The sequence below is a fragment of the Oncorhynchus keta genome, chromosome 7 (genome assembly GCF_023373465.1).
Source record: "Oncorhynchus keta strain PuntledgeMale-10-30-2019 chromosome 7, Oket_V2, whole genome shotgun sequence".
Lineage (NCBI taxonomy): Eukaryota > Metazoa > Chordata > Actinopteri > Salmoniformes > Salmonidae > Oncorhynchus > Oncorhynchus keta.
This window is the reverse complement of record NC_068427.1, coordinates 25,403,936-25,421,674: the sequence shown is the minus strand read 5'-3', so window position 1 is coordinate 25,421,674 and position 17,739 is coordinate 25,403,936. Positions and strand designations below refer to the sequence as shown.

The following is a 17,739-nucleotide window of genomic DNA, read 5'->3' as shown; positions in this document are numbered from 1 at the left end:
TTTGAGTCTCTGATATTTGTTAGTATCCAAGGGGCAGGCACGAGAATGGTCGTGGACAGGCAAAAGTTCATAACAAGGTCAGAGTCCAGAAGGTACAGTGGCAGGCAGGCAGGCGGGTTCAGAGTCAAGGCAGGCAAGGTTCAAAACTGGAATGACTAACAAAAAATAGAGAAAATGAAAAAGCAGGAGCACGGAGTAACACTCTGGTTGACTTGAACAAACAAGACGAACTGGCACAGAGACAGAAAACACAGGTATAAATACCCAGGGGATCATGGGGAAGATGGGTGACACCTGGAGGGGTGGAGACAAGCACAAGGACAGATGAAACAGATCAGGGTGTGACAGTGGAAGGGGGAAAAATAGGGAACTTGTCTGTCAGCCCTTCATTAAAGGCCATAATTGGTTAAGAAAAATGGACAAATAAAAAAGTATACAAGTTTAATTTAATTTATTTTGCCATATAGATTGCAAAATAGTTGGGAAGAGATTTTCGAAGTACCGATTCCATGGCACATGGTTTATGAACTGATACGCAAAACGAATTCAAAACTTTAACATTTTTCATTAAAATTATTATACAAAATTCTTGCAACCAATAGATTGTTATATATATGGGGGGATACAACCTTCCCAGATACAGAATCATTAGATCATTTGTTTTGGTACTGTCCATATGGAGCTTGTTTTTGGTCACAGGTCCAGGAATGGCTGAAGAATTGCAACATTTACCTGAATCCCTATTTGGTAAAATAACAAGTCAATATTATGGCAAGAACAGCTCAAATAAGCAAAGCGAAACGGCAGTCCATCATTACTTTAAGACATGAAGGTCAGTCAATACAGAAAATGGAAGACCTAAAGTTACCTCTGCTGCAGAGGATAAGTTCATTAGAGGTACCAGCCTCAGAAATTGCAGCCAAATAAATGAGTTTAAGTAACAGACACATCTCAACATCAACTATTCAGAGGAGACTGTTGCTACAAAGAAACAGCTACTAAAGGACACCAATAAGGATAACAGACTTGCTTTGCCCAAGAAACACGAGCAATGGACATTGAAATCTGAAATCGGTCCTTTGGTTTTCTGAGTCCAAATTGGAGATGTTTGGTTCCACCCGCCGTGTCTTTGTGAGACGCGGTGTGGTTGAATGGATGATCTCTGTATGTGTATTTCCCATCATAAAGCATGGAGGAGGAGGTGTTATGGTGTGGGGGTGCTTTGCTGGTGACACTGTCTGGGATTTATTTAGAATTCAAGGCACACTTAACCAGCATGGCTACCACAGCATTCTGCAGCAATACGCCATCCCGTCTGGTTTGGGCTTAGTGGGCCTATCATTTGTTTTTCAACAAGAAGGAGATTGATGGAGTGCTGCATCAGATGACCTGGCCTCCACAATCCCCCAACCCTAACCAAATTGAGATGGTTTGGGATGTGTCAGGCCTCAGAGTGAAGGAAAAGCAGCCAACAAGTGCTCAGCATATGTGGGAACTCCTTCAAGACTGTTGGAAAACCCTTCCAGGTGAAGTTGGTTGAGAGAATGCCAAGAGTGTGCAATGCTGTCATCAAGGCAAATGGAGGTTATTTGAAGAATCTCAAATATAAAATATATTTTGATTTGTTTAACACTTTTTTCTTTACTACATGATTCCATGTGTTATTTCATAGTTTTGATGTTTTCACTATTATTTTACAATGTAGAAAATAATAAAAAATAAAGAAAAACCCTTTAATGAGTAGGTGTTCTAAAACTTTTGACCGGTAGTGTATATGTATGGATGTATGTGTATATGTGTATATGTGTATGTATGCATTTGTATGTGTATACACTGCTCAAAACAATAAAGGGAACACTTAAACAACACAATGTAACTCCAAGTGAATCACACTTCTGTGAAATCAAACTGTCCACTTAGGAAGCAACACTGATTGATAATACATTTCACATGCTGTTGTGCAAATGGAATAGACAACAGGTGGAAATTATAGGCAATTAGCAAGACACCCCCAATAAAGGAGTGGTTGTGCAGGTGGTGACCACAGACCACTTCTCAGTTCCTATGCTTCCTGGCTGATGTTTTGGTCACTTTTGAATGCTGGCGGTGCTTTAACTCTAGTGGTAGCATGAGACGGAGTTTACAACCCACACAAGTGGCTCATCCAGGATGGCACATCAATGCGAGCTGTGGCAAGAAGGTTTGCTGTGTCTGTCAGTGTAGTGTCCAGAGCATGGAGGTGCTACCAAGAGACAGGCCAGTATATCAGGAGGCATGGAAGAGGGCAACAACCCAGCAGCAGGACCGCTACCTCCGCATTTGTGCAAGGAGGAGCAGGAGGAGCACTGCCAGAGCTCTGCAAAATGACCTCCAGCAGGCCACAAATGTGCATGTGTCTGCTCAAACGGTCAGAAACAGACTCCATGAGGGTGGTATGAGGGCCCGACCTCCACAGGTGGGGGTTGTGCTTATAGCCCAACACCGTGCAGGACGTTTGGCATTTGCCAGAGAACACCAAGATTGGCAAATTCGCCACTGGCACCCTGTGCTCTTCACAGATGAAAGCTGGTTCACACTGAGCACGTGACAGACGTCACAGAGTCTGGAGACGCCGTGGAGAATGTTCTGCTGCCTGCAACATCCTCCAGCATGACCGGTTTGGCGGTGGGTCTGTCATGGTGTTGGGTGGCATTTCTTTGGGGGGCCGCTCAGCCCTCCATGTGCTCGCCAGAGGTAGCCTGACTGCCATTAGGTACCGAGATGAGATCCTCCGACCCCTTGTGAGACCATATGCTGGTGCGGTTGGCCCTGGGTTCCTCCTAATGCAAGACAATGCTAGACCTCATGTGGCTGGAGTGTGTCAGCAGTTCCTGCAAGAGGAAGGCATTGATGCTATGGACTGGCCCGCCCGTTCCCCAGACCTGAATCCAATTGAGCACATCTGGGACGTCATGTCTCGCTCCATCCACCAACGCCAAGTTGCACCACAGACTGTCCAGGAGTTGGCGGATGCTTTAGTCCAGGTCTGGGAGGAGATCCCTCAGGAGACCATCCGCCACCTCATCAGGAGCATGCCCAGGCGTTGTAGGGAGGTCATACAGGCACGTGGAGGCCACACACACTACTAAGCCTCATTTTGACTTGTTTTAAGAACATTACATCAAAGTTGGATCAGGCTGTAGTGTGGTTTTCCACTTTAATTTTGGATGTGACTCCAAATCCAGACCTCCATGGGTTGATAAATTTGATTTCCATTGATACTTTTTGTGTGATTTTGTTGTCAGCACATTGAACTGTAAAGAAAAAAGTATTTAATAAGAATATTTCATTAATTCAGATCTAGGATGTGTTATTTTAGTGTTCTTTCTTTATTTTTTTGAGCAGTGTATATATTTGCAAAAAAAATAGCATTGATGCAGACAATGCTATTGCATCAATTGTCTCAGGATGGTAAGTTGGTGGTTGAAGATATCCCTCTAGTGGTGTGGGGGATGTGCTTTGGCAAAGTGGGTGGGGTTATATCCTTCCTGTTTGGCCCTGTCCGGGGTGTCCTCGGATGGGGCCACAGTGTCTCCTGACCCCTCCTGTCTCAGCCTCCAGTATTTATGCTGCAGTAGTTTATGTGTCGGGGGCTAGGGTCAGTTTGTTATATCTGGAGTACTTCTCCTGTCCTATTCGGTGTCCTGTGTGAATCTAAGTGTGCGTTCTCTAATTCTCTCCTTCTCTCTTTCTTTCTCTCTCTCGGAGGACCTGAGCCCTAGGACCATGTCCCAGGACTACCTGACATGAGGACTCCTTGCTGTCCCCAGTCCACCTGGCCATGCTCCTGCTCCAGTTTCAACTGACCTGAGCCCTAGGACCGTGCCCCAGGACTACCTGACATGAAGGCTCCTTGCTGTCCCCAGTCCACCTGACTGTGCTGCTGCTCCAGTTTCAACTGTTCTGCCTTATTATTATTCGACCATGCTGGTCATTTATGAACATTTGAACATCTTGGTCATGTTCTGTTATAATCTCTACCCGGCACAGCCAGAAGAGGACTGGCCACCCCACATAGCCCGGTTCCTCTCTAGGTTTCTTCCTAGGTTTTGGCCTTTCTAGGGAGTTTTTCCTAGCCACCGTGCTTTTACACCTGCATTGTTTGCTGTTTGGGGTTTTAGGCTGGGTTTCTGTACAGCACTTTGAGATATCAGCTGATGTACGAAGGGCTATATAAATAAATTTGATTTGATGATTTGAATTGTGTTTCGATCATACAGATAGTGCAAAATAGTACGCAGCATCATCTGGATATGTATGCAACAAAAGTTCAAAATTCAGCTTCTGCTACCATTTTGCATACAGTTTGATGAATATATTAGATAAATCCAACGTATGCACCAAACCGAACGCACTGCAACTGCAACGCAATGCTGCAAGGCAAACGTAGAGTTAAATTGGAAATTAATGTAATTCTGGTGTTGTACCCTATTCTGGTGTTGTAACGGAATTCTTCCTCGGAGGAGGAGTATGAAATGTCGGACCAATGCGCAGCGTGGTATGTGTTCATGTTTGTTAACTGAACAACAAAATACAAAATAATGTGAAATAAACAAAAACCGAAACAGTCCGGAAAGGTGCAGAAAACACTAGACAGAAAATAATCACCCACAAAACACAGGTGGGAAAAGGCTACCTAAGTAGGATTCTCAGAGACAACAAACAACACCTGCCTCTGATTGAGAACCATACCAGGCCAAACACAACATTGAAAAAAGAACAGACTACCCACCCCAACTCACGCCCTGACCATACTAAAACAAAGACATAACAAAGGAACTAAGGTCAGAACGTGAAAGGTTTACCAAAATTCAATGACACTATCGGTGTGTTCGAAGTATTACATTGAAATGCTGATCTACTCCCTAAATATATATATATTTTTAAGATAATGGTGTCCTTCCTAACTGTAACAGCTGTCTTGGGAAGAAGGTGAGGACCAATGCGCAGCAAGTGTTCATCTTATTTAATGGAGAGAAAAAAACTGAACAACAAGCAAACAAAACAGTCTGTCTGATGCAGACACACAAAGACTGAAAATAATCACCCACAAAACACAATCGAAAACAGGCTACCTAAATATGGTTCTCAATTAGGGACAGAGATTGACAGCTGCCTCTGATTGAGAACCATACCAGGCCAAACACAGAAATAGAAAATCCTAGAAAAACTAACATAGACAACCTACCCAACTCACGCCCTGACCATACTAAAACAAAAGACAAAACAAAGGAACTAAGGTCAGAACGTGACACTAACTCAGTTGCCAGAGGAAGAAAATCACTCAGGGATTTCACCATGAAGCCAATGATATCAATATCAAATTACAGCCTGATGTGCTGGCATAGCTGAATTCAACATCAATTGTGTCGTGACCAATGTGCACAGACACATGCCACAGTCCTAGCTGTCAGTGGTGTAAAGTACATAAGTAAAAATACATTAAAGTACTACTTAAGTCGTTTTTTGAGGGTATCTGTAATTTTATTTGATTTACTTTTACTTTATTACATTCCTGACGAAAATAATGTACTTTTTACTCAATACATTTTCCCTGACACCCAAAAGTACTCATTACATTTTGAACGCTTAGCAGGACAGGAAAATGATCTAATTCACGCACTTATAGAGAAAATCCCTGGTCACCTGATCTGGCAGACACACTAAACAATGTGCTCCTGCGCTATCCATAAATCAAATAAAAACAAGAAAGTCGTACCATCTGGTTTGCTTAATATAAGGAATTTAAAATTATTTATACTTTTACTTTCACTTTTGATACTTTTGTATATTTTAGCAATTACATTTACTTTTGATACTTAATTATATTTAAAACCAAATACTTTAAAACTTTTACTCAAGTAGGATTTTACTGGGTGACTTTCACTTTTACTTGAGTCATTTTCTATTAAATAGTGCTTCCCCACCTCCTAATTCCCAATTTACCCCAAGTCTCAAACTAAATTACATCATGTAATGTGTAATTATTCGCCTACCTCCTCATGCCTTTTGCACACAATGTATATAGACTCTTTTTTCTTTTTCTACTGTGTTATTGACCTGTTTATTGCTTACTCCATGTGTAACTCTGTGTTGTTGTCTGTTCACACTGCTATGCTTTATCTTGGCCAGGTCGCAGTTGTAAATGAGAACTTGTTCTCAACTCGCCTACCTGGTTAAATAAAGGTGAAATAAATACAAATAAAATAAATAAAAATGCGCTTCATGCACTTACAACGCCTTTGAATGTCAGCATATATGTTGTTATTCTACTATAATGTCAGTTGAGATCTATTTTGGAATGTCAATTGGTTTACCCCTTGAAATTACCCAGACTCAAGAGAGTCTGGTTACTTTCTGCCGCCATTTGGATTACTCTGGTATTACAGCACCCGGGAACAATCTCTGATGTTGCACGTTCTCATACCCACCCCCGTTCCCTCTCATCCTATCACTGTTGACTTCTCTACCGGAAGTTATGGACGAACTCTACGCGGGAAACCCATGTTGTTTTGTCTGTGCAGTCTGCTTGTCAACTGGACTCAGCAGATAAGTGAAACAGCGGAAAAACAGGTAGATAAAGATAAATGTTTATTTATGCATATGTTATGGATGCATATCTGAGTAATTCAATATTTAATATAACATTAACACTGTTCATTAGGTCGTCGCAAGTGGTTTACTTCATCACACAGCTAGCTATCTGAACTAGATAACGTAAGCTAGCTAGCGATTGAGATAATTTAGCTCTGGCTAAGCTAACGAACATGTTGGCTTTACTAAGCAAAATCACTAGTAGGTACTGAACTACAATTCATATATGAGAGTAGAGCACTTGAAAGTTGCTAATGTCCCAACTTTCTTCACTTCCTTCTCATTTACAAGTCACTGTTGGTGTCAACAACACAACAATTGTTGTTTGTTCAGTTGCTAGTTATAGCTAGTATCTCTAGCTGACATTCTCCTTAATCTTTCTTCCTTTCCCTGTATTTAGTAGCAGGATGAAGGTGATAACATGTGAGATTGCGTGGCACAACAAAGAGCCTGTCTACAGTCTGGACTTCCAACACAACTCAGAGGGCCGCATACACAGGCTGGCCACGGCAGGAGTGGACACCACTGTCAGGGTGAGTACTAGCGAGCTGTTTAAAACAACCACATTGTTCATGTCAAAGTTTAGTGGTCGTGTACACACACATTTTCAAATGTTATGGCAGGTGCAGCGAAATGTCTCTCTTACTTTCTCACACACACACTTACATAGTTACACACAAACTGAACACTTGTATGCATTAGCAGAGGGCCTTTTTCTCTCACTCACACTGCTTGGTAAGGGAACAATGTAGTTATGCTTTCAGAGACAATGACCTAACGTGTGTAGTGGCTCTGTGTGATGCTGTAACGTGTGGTGTCACTTGCTGTGGTCAGCTGTGGCGTGTGGAGATGGGGCCTGATGGGAAGGCAGTGGTGGACTTCCTGTCAAACCTGGCGCGGCACACCAAGGCCGTCAACGTGGTGCGCTTCTGCCCCAACAGCGAGCTGCTCGCCTCTGGAGGAGATGGTGGGTCACTATGTAGCAAACTTATATAGCAAATACAATGGAATAAGGGTGATCAGCTTCTCCAATGCCGAAGGTGCATAGAGATGTCGGTATTAAAAAATGACATCATGGTTTTACCACTATCGATGGCGTTTTAAAACTATGGTGTGACATGGTTCAATTTTCAAAACTTGACGCTAAAAATGGGATCATGTTTACTGTGATTATGATATAAAAATATAACAGAGAGCAATGTACAATACGGAAAACTTGGCCTCCAAGTCATTTTTGGTAAGTGCATGGAGGCCGCCATCTTTTTGCACCTCTGGTATTGTAATCAGTGGATGCCAACACAACAATAATATACTATTTATTTATTTTTGTGTTTTACCAATCTCGTTGAGATTAACTATCTCTTTTACAAGAGAGACCTGGCCTAAATACCAGCACACAAAGTTGCAGACACATTTACAACACAAAGCACTACAGTTTAAAAAACATGAATGTACACATTGAACAGTAAGATGATTTGAGAGTGTGGTGAAACTAGGGGTTAACATTGACCCCCCCCCACTTAATTTTCCATCATAGTGTTTAACCTAGCTTTAAACTCATTTAAAGGGACGAGCTCCTGTAATTTCAGGACCGTTTGAAACTCGTTCCAAATGAAAGGGGCAGAGAACTGGAAAGCTTTTTTCCTCTAGCTCTGTACTGGCTTTAGGCACAATCAACAAAACACAGTCGTGAGTCAGGCAATAGTTTTTCATGTGACTGCTCGATAATGTAGTTAGACTAGTAAAAATGGGAACTGTCTCAGTATGGCTTTATAAATAAAAATGTACAAAGGATGTAATCCCCTGAAGAGTTAAGGCCAGCCCACTCGCACATAGAGGGTACAGTGATGTGACAGCTTTGGAGTTGGCAACAAACTTCAGCACCCCATTGTACAGTGTTCATCATATATAATGACCTCACAGGGGTGTACATGTACAAGATATCACCATAACAAGTATAAGCATAAAAGTAGTGCAAACAAGCCTCTTATCGCTTCAAATAAAAACATGACTTATTACAGACAAAATAATCCAACTTGTGCCTGAGCTTTTTCACAAGACCTTCGATGTGGAATCTTTCAAAAAACCCAAGTACTTGTAAATTGCTATGATAAGAGATACTCACATTACATGTGAGTGTAATGACTGTGTAACAGATGCAGCCATCCTGCTGTGGAAGCTAAACGACAGTAAGGAGCCTGAACAGGCCCAATCGTTCCAGGAGGAGGAGGACAGTCAGCTCAACAAGGAGAGCTGGAGCGTGGTCAAGACCCTGAGGTGAGACCCTCTAATAGATGCCCTTATCTACAATGCATGGTGCCCTCCCTGTAATATTTTGATATGTCTTACTTCATAACCACATCTGTGATTGTTGTTTAAATTGTTTGGTAGGGGACACATAGAGGATGTGTATGATATCAGCTGGACCCGGGATGGGAACTTCATGGTCTCTGGTTCTGTGGACAACACTGCCATTATGTGGGATGTCACAAAGGGTAAGATGTGTGTACACAAAGTGTGTCTACATGTGTCTGTTGAGTTGTACCTCTGTGTTGTCTATTAAGTTTACTCTCGGTGAATGCATGCTGTTAATTAGTTATAACACAGGTAGTAACTGTGTTGTTTTTCTCAGGTCAGAAGCTGTGCATCTTTAACGACCATAAGAGCTATGTGCAGGGAGTGACCTGGGACCCGCTGGGCCAGTATGTGGCCACACTCAGCTGTGACCGGTAAGAACACAACACACACAGCCACTGGTTCTGCCTGAGAAGCCATTTTGTCTCTCCCTTAATCAGTGATTAGTGGAACTAACATATAAACAATGAACCAGCATCTCCCTCTCTCTCTCTCTCTCTCTCTCTCTCTCTCAGGGTGATGCGTGTGTACAGTACTCAGAGCAGGAGGAAGGCCTACAGTGTCAGTAAGATGAGCTCTGGATCAGCTGTTGAGGGAGAGGTCAGTATGAGCTGAGTGGACAATCTCCCATACACACACATTTACAATCATACACACACATTTACACTCACACGAAACAATCATACACACACTGAACACTCAATGATGTAATGGTGTTTATTTGTTTCTGTACAGGTGAAACCGTACCGAATGTTCCATGACGACAGCATGAAGTCTTTCTTCAGGCGACTCACCTTCACACCGGACGGATCCTTTCTGCTTGCCCCAGGTACACACACGAAAACAATTACTCTGCATTCGTCTGGTGACTTGAAACAGGAAGAAATTGTGTCCTGTGCTGCTGTCATATCCTATGATGTGGAGGTCATAGGTGACATCCTGTTTAGCCCATCTCTTTTCTCTCCGTCTCCCTCTCTCTCTGTCCTTCCTCTGCGTTCTCTCTCTATATGTAGCGGGGTGTGTGGAGGCAGGGGAGAACGTCACCAACACTACATACGTCTTCTCCAGGAAGAGCCTCAAGAGGTCATTGCTGCCAACCAATAAGCCTTTGGTGACAATGAGGATTTAGTGAAATTAACTGAGACTGTCACAGCCTGCAGTTTGCTTCTGTATCAGAGTATGGGTATAACCTGTATCTGCCTTTCGTGTCTTAGGCCCATAGCTCACCTGCCCTGTCCTGCTAAAGCCACCCTGGCTGTACGCTGTTGCCCTGTCTACTTCGAGCTGAGGACCAAGAAGGGAGATGGTAAGGACACAAACAATAGCAAAAAATTATAACTAACTCCCTCTCCTCTCTATGCCTTCCTCTCTCCTCACCACTCCACTCTCCCTTCCTTCCCTACAGATGGCAGTGCCCAGCCCCTGACCAACATGTTTGGCTTGCCATACAGACTGGTGTTTGCTGTGGCATCAGAGGACTCCATCTTCATCTATGACACTCAGCAAACCCTACCCTTCGGCTACGTGTCCAACATCCACTACCACACACTCAGCGACCTCACCTGGTACACGCACGCTCTTCAGATGTCTTGTATTGCTCTGTTTTTGATTAGCTTGAGGTAGAAGATGCCCTTGATCTACGATCTGATGACCCTATCCCCCAATCCCAAACTGCACTGAAAATATCTGACCCTGTATCAGTGTTTGGGGGTAACTTTTAACTACTCCTTGTGATAATAAGTTGTTGTAGTATTATTCCAGTCTGTTCCATCCAGTCTATTTAGTGATGGTGTACTGTTGTAGGTCTCGGGACGGTTCTTTCCTGGCGGTGTCTTCTACAGACGGCTACTGCTCCTTCCTTTCCTTCTCTCCTGGTGAGCTGGGCACCCCCCTGAAGGAGCCCCCAGTCCTGGAGGTCGTCACCCCTGGCAATGGCCCAGAAAAGAAGGGCAAGAAAGCTGCCATGGCTCGCACGGTGTCCCCCGTCCCTAAAACCACAGAGCGCACCGCCACTGTCCACGCCATTCCTAAAGAGACCCCCAGCACCTCCCTCACCTCCCATGCCACCCCCTGGTCCCTGGGGGTGAGGAGAATAACAACCCTGGCAAGGCCAAGCCACAGCCCCGTAGGATCACCCTCAACACCCTGGAGGGATGGGGCAAGCCCAGCACCCCCAGAGCTAATTCCCCCAAGATCCCTACCACAGCCAGCATCAGCGCCCCCTCCACCCCCCAGCAGCCTCACCTCATCGCCTCTACCCCCAACACCCGCCTCACCCCCTCTACAGCCCAGCCCTGCCTCACCCCAAAGGCCCAAAGAAACACTCTTGGCCCCAGCACCCCTAAAGCTAGCACCACCCCTAAAGAACCTGTCCCCAGGTAAGAGCACAGACACAAGATGTCATGGATTTTTTTATCTACAGACCATTGTGTCTGGATTTTTGTATGCCTGTGCTTGTCTAATCAATTTAATGCTTGCCTGTGAGTCAGAGTTTGTGCATGGGTGTGTATATTAGTGAGAATGTGTTTCTGCATGTGTGAGTAGCGTTTGCATGCTAATGCACCTTGCTCCTCGTCGAATCACTCATCATGTTGGTCACCACTACAATCAAAGGTTAGATGAAACCATTCCCCCTGTAATGGCTACCCCTGGTCCATAAGCTCATTACTATCCTGTTCTCAACCATGATGCTATTGCCTAGATTCTACAACAAGTTAGCCTGAATGTAAAGGCAGCACCTGGGCATTGAGGCTACACTCTCCAATACAAAACTATAGTATGTAAATGTAGTTAAAATCCCTGAACTCCCATTCAAATGGCTGATGGTGAGTGGAGCCAGACTGACTGCCTGGTACCTACACACAGCTACTATGTCACTGCCACATGGTCACTGGATGGAAGGGAACAGTTAGACAGGGATAGGCTGATGGCAGCATGCCTTGTCTAGGGAAGGACATTGAACCATTTCCCCCCTACTGTTTCCATTTATTGGAAATGTGCAGTATGTAAGAATCTCCAGGTTCTCAATCAACATTGTGGATGATAAGTAATTTGTTGACATTGAGTATGAGACAAAATAATGACAGTGCTTGCGGCGTGTATTGGTCATTAGCTACTGTCTGTCAGAACAAAACCCTGTCTGGTGTTCAGGGTTCTTTGGACCCCACCCACTGTTAATTAAGTACCGATTATCCTGAGAGGCTGCCAGCAGACAAGATGGGCAGTGTGTGTGTGTGTGTGTGTGTGTGTGTGTGTGTGTGTGTGTGTGTGTGTGTGTGTGTGTGTGTGTGTGTGTGTGTGTGTGTGTGTGTGTGTGTGTGTGTGTGTGTGTGTGTGTGTGTGTGTGTGTGTGTGTGTCCGGTCATTATCAGTCTGTGAGGAGATTGAATGAGGAGAGAAAGAGCATAGGTGGGAAGAAGTGCAGTTAGATTGTTATTATTTGCAGGTTTAGTTTTTCTCTATGAATCCTAAATTAGGTGCAAGTTTTTCTTATGTAGGCCTACATAAAAGCCATATTTTGGAACTTATTCCTAAGCCACCAAGAGCTGGGTAGATTCCCTCTCTAAGTCACTGTTCTCTCGCTACCTTCTGTTTTTAGACGGATATCTCTGACTCCCGTCGTCTCTAGATCTCCAGCTGCCTCCTCCACGGAGAAAGCCAAACGTGGTCAGCATATCATGCAACAACCAACACAAGGATTTGCCAAGCACTTTACAACAAGGCCAGGGATTGGCTATGGACAGTGTTATAGTTACCTGTCTCTGTAATGGGGTCTGCCTCTGAGCGCCCAACCAATGAAACAAAATTAACATCTGAGTATACTAAATTATGTAAAATCCTATTCCTAAGAAATGTTTATTCAGTCCAGTGTTCTGCCTATGATTGATGCATGTATTTTGGTTCATCTTTGCCCCCCAGAACAACCCTCTCCCCCCACCGAACCTGTGTGCCAGCCCCCAGAATCCAAGCGGCCCAAGACCAGCACCCTGGCAGGCAAGACAGGGGTGGCTCCAGCCTCAAGGGCCACACCCAACCCCTAAGGACCCCTCATTGCCAAGAACCCTCTGCAGGACAGAGTGGTGTCAACATGCAACTCGCATATTATCATCCTACACACACACACACTCTCACAAGTGTCTAGCCGATAGAACTCCTTAGAGACTGGTGTTGTGACCTAATTTACACACACACAGAGCAAAGACTGGTGTTTCCTCCTAATGCAATTTTCTGTATATTTTTGTAATTTCACATCCTGAATTGTTCTGTAGATCATTTTATTGGATAACCAGGTAGTTATTTAAGTGATAATGCCCGAGAAGCAGTGTTAGCCGTGCCAATATATCCTCTAAACACAGTCTTCGAGGGCATTATCAATTTTATACAGCAGGTTACCGACATATTCAAATAAGGTTATTTTCATGAATTTATTCATGCTATTTCATCCTTCCTCAAGATATAGTCCCGACACAAATCTAGGGTTGCTACCCAAGGCGGCTGGTCATTCGTGCAGTCTTTTTGTTCTGTATCTATGCCATACTGGCTGGCAACGTCCTTATCCCTTGCTTGCTAACTACCAACTACGGCTACCTTACAGTCACGTCACACAGTGCAGACAGAATAACAACAGTAGCTGCATTTGTTTAAGCTGCTTTCTAGTGACATTTATTTGGAAACATCCATAACAATGAGCTTATGAGACAATGTGTTCTCATCAGGTCACTGTTGTTCAGAGGAGCTAGCTAAAAACACAGCTACAATAACTTCAAAAGGAAGCTGGAAAGACTGCAAACTAGCTTTTGTTTCATTTGACCTTTTTTCAATTGACATTTCTTTGTTTGTATTCATAAAAATTATGCCAGTTGATTCATGATTTCGACTGGCTGAGAAACGCTTGCCTGTCTTTCTCGTCCCGATCCCCAAAAGTTCATTACTATGGGACAGCTGGAGGTTGAATTTGAATATTGAAGCAAATGTCAGAGAGACAGACAGCAAGGTTCATACAAATCTCCATTGTTGAAAACGAAATGTTAGTCTAAAAGAAATGTGAGAATGTCTAGATGCTTTTTAAAGTTGAGAATTTCCCTGCCTGGGCTGATGAGACGGTGGATTGCACATTCAGATGGAACAGAGTAAATGGGAATTTTAACATCATAGATTTAGCCAGTGGTAACTTGTGGAATAGACACGGGCTGGAATGCGCTTTTAACCGATCAGCTTTCAGGATTAGACCCACCCGTTGTATAATTTAAATTAAAAACTGTGGTTCCAGCCCTGAATGCTGATTGGATGACAGCCATGGTATATCAGACCGTATACCACGGGTATGCCAAAACATTTATTTTTACTGCTCTAATTAGGCTGGTAACCAGTTTATAATAGCAATAAGGCATTTCTGGGGTTTGTGGTATATGGCCAATATACCACGGCGATGCGTAGTGCCTAAGAACAGCCCTCAGCTGTAGTATATTGGCCATATGCCACACCCCCTCATGCCTTAATTCTTAAATAAAAATGTACCTGGCTAAAAATAAAGGATAAGAAACAGAAAGTTACATATAAGATAAAACCACCCCAGTCCAAATTATGCTTAGCTCATGTATGAAATTGTACAATGGTCATTGACTTTAGTCTGAATGGTTGTCTGTAGTGGTGTTATATTCGGGTTGTTTCTCCTTTTTATATGAATGTTTGTGTATTGTACTTTTGGGATTTTGGTAACACTTCAATGCAGTAATGCTTGTCTAAAGAAATACATGTATTTGTTACGTCTCTCTAAACATTCCCATGAATGTTCCCAGGACCAAGTGGTAAATCTAAAAACACTATGAAAAATCTGTGAAACCAGGTCTGGTATTCATAGCTGACTTTGAAAAGGCCTTTGATAAAGTATGACCGGAATTTATAAATGCCGGGACTATTTTATTTTGGATAATCTCTTATGCAATGGGTTAAAGTTATGTATAGTAACTCCAGGTGTAAAATAGTAAATAATGGCTACTTCTCATAAAGTTTTAAACTGTCAAGAGGAGTTAAACAAGGTTGTCCACTATCGGCATATCTATTTATTAGAGCCATCGAAATGTTAGCTATTAAAATCAGATCCAACCATTAATGTCAAGGGGTGAGAAATCCAGGGATTAAAAACAAAGGTGTTATTTACATTTAAGTCATTTAGCAGACTGTGTTATTATATGCTGATGATTCATGTTGTCTTTTAACTCTGTAATGTGGATCCCTGCACAGTCTCAAAGGATCTAGATCATTTTGCTAATCTCTGGATTACAACCAAATTATGATAAATGCACCATATTATGTATTGGATTGCTAAAATAATACAACTTTTACATTACTGTGTAGTTTACCAATAACATGGTCTGATGGAGAAGTGGACATACTCTATATTCATATAGAGTATTGTAGTAAGAAATTATCTTACTACAATACATTTTAAAAAGTGAGTCAAAATAGATAATCTTACCATGAAAAGGACAATACAAAATTAGACAGGCCTATTTATATAGTGAATATGAATTTGGAGGGCAGAAATTATTAAATATTAAATGATTGGACCTCTCACTACAGGCTTCAGTAAAAAAAAAACGAAAATTTAAATTCAAACTGGCTCTCTAGCTGATTAGTAAGAATGGCTCACCCCGTGTTCAATAATGGCATTTTTTCCTTTATTCGGATTACAACCTCTTACTTTTGGTTATTTGAAAGTAAAATCATCTCTAAAATATCGCATTTAAAAAAAAACATGCCACAGAAAGCTGGTTGCAATTTCTGTCTAATCCACCAGAAAAGAGAACAAATATTGTAACAAATAGTATGGTTAAACTCAAATATACTAATTGATAAAAAATAAATGGAAAAACAACTTTTAAAAACAGTATAATCTTTGTAAATTATATAAATAGGACTGGTGGAGTTATGTCACACATGCAGTTAACAAAAATATATGGAAATGTGTGCTCTGTCCAAGATTACAACCAAATGATGGCAGCTTTACTACAAAAATGGAGGCAAGTGGAAGGAGGAGAAGGAACTTGTCTGTTGGCCCTGCATTAAAGACCAAAATTGGTTAAAGGAAATTGTGATAAATACAAAAAGTATACCAGTTCAATTAAAGGACCCAAAAAATGACAGTTGAGTCATACAGGTTGAAAAATAGTTGGGAAGAGGTTTTCGATGTAATGATTCCATGGCACGTGGTTTATGAACTGATAAAGACTCTGGATTCAAAACTTTGTTTTTCAGTTTAAATTGTAACCAACAGAATGTTTATATATACAGTACCAGTCAAAAGTTGACACACCTACTCATTAAAAGGTTTTTATTTATTTTTACTATTTTCTACATTGTAAAGAAGTAGTGAATACATCAAAACTATGAAACAACACATTCTTGCCTAAATATGGACTTGGTCTTTTACCAAATAGGGCTATATTCTGTGTACCACTCCAAATTGTCACTACACAACTGATTGGCTCAAATGCATTAAGAAGGAAAGAAATTCCACAAATGAACTTTTAACAAGGCACATCTGCGAATTGAAATGCATTCCAGGTTGGAAGCTGGTTGAGAGAATGCCAAGTGTGTGCAAAGCTGTCAAGGCAAAGGGTGGCTACTTTGAACACTTTTTTTGGTTACTAAATTATTCCATGTGTGTTATTTCATAGTTTTGATGTCTTTTATGATTCTACAATGTAGAAAATAGTAAAAATGAAGAAAAACCCTTAAATGAGCAGGTGTGTCCAAACTTTTGACTGGTACTGTATATGGAGGATACCACCATCGCATTTCTGTAGATTTTGCTGCGAAGAGACAGAAACATTAGATTGCATGTTTTGGTACTGACCATATGCAGCTTGTTTATGGTCGCCGGTTCAGGAATGGCTGATAAATTGCTAAATTTATCCAGAGTGAACTCGGCAAATAGCACTACTGGGTGATTTGAAAAGTTATAGTCAATCGATCAATAATATAATAATATTCTTAGCAGAAATATTTATTATTAATTTAGCATCTGAGCTAAATAGGTTATATTATATATTTGTATGTTTCCAATTCCTGATGAATTACTGTTGTGTGTGTGTTTGCTACTAATCTCCTGTTAAGTGTGTTACCCCCTCTACAGGCCAATGGAGAAAACAGTTAAAGGCATACATGCTCCGAGGCCTACTGGAAGTGACCGGAATGGCAGCACACGTTCTTTTGACCATACCAAACCATGGTTACCATACTGTTTGTTTCTTTAGTTTTAATGATCAGAATCCGTTTTGTTAGAATTTTCTTTACATTTTTATATCCAGAAGAATGACAAATAAATGAATCAAACATTGGATTTGTATGCGTCAAGACTAACATTTTGCCACTCTCCATTATTGTTGAAGGATTAGAATGGAAATTGTATTAGGACAATTATATTGAACAATTTAGCCACTACAGAAACAATGAGAATAGAAAGGTTCAGAACTGTTGTGAAACATCACAGCACAGTGGGAAACAATATGGCAATTATAAATTAAAACTGAATGGTCTTTGGAGATCGATGGAAGGGGTTGAGGGTAGCTGTTGGGTGGAACTAAAAACAAACAAAAAAGATATCTAATGTAAAATACACAACATGGTCAAAAGTATGTGGACACCTACTCGTCAAACATCTCATTCCAAACTCATGGGCAATAATACGTAGTTGCTCCCCCCCTTTGCTGCAATAACCGCCTTCATTCGCCTGGGTAGGCTTTGCAC

At 41.9% G+C, this 17,739-nt stretch overlaps 2 protein-coding genes across 2 annotated transcripts in view; both read left to right on the top strand.

Moving 5' to 3' along the window:
* LOC118386210 (MORC family CW-type zinc finger protein 3-like) overlaps window positions 1-4,240 on the top strand; it is a 47,318-nt gene extending 43,078 nt beyond the window's left edge. The window contains exon 18 of the transcript XR_008139781.1: window positions 3,748-4,240. The gene's annotated coding sequence lies outside the window, so the exon portion shown is untranslated. The remainder of the gene's footprint in view (window positions 1-3,747) is intronic.
* Window positions 4,241-6,476: 2,236 nt separating this feature from the next.
* LOC118386207 (chromatin assembly factor 1 subunit B-like) lies at window positions 6,477-17,330 on the top strand. The gene is given in 15 exon segments (XM_035773747.2): window positions 6,477-6,612; window positions 7,034-7,166; window positions 7,468-7,600; window positions 8,790-8,910; window positions 9,025-9,128; window positions 9,266-9,362; window positions 9,504-9,588; window positions 9,724-9,817; window positions 10,002-10,071; window positions 10,203-10,294; window positions 10,394-10,553; window positions 10,792-11,059; window positions 11,062-11,366; window positions 12,587-12,654; window positions 12,907-17,330. Coding segments are annotated over 14 exon segments (1,845 nt in total). The 5' UTR covers window positions 6,477-6,612; window positions 7,034-7,040; the 3' UTR covers window positions 13,029-17,330.
* The last annotated feature ends 409 nt before the right edge of the window (window positions 17,331-17,739 follow it).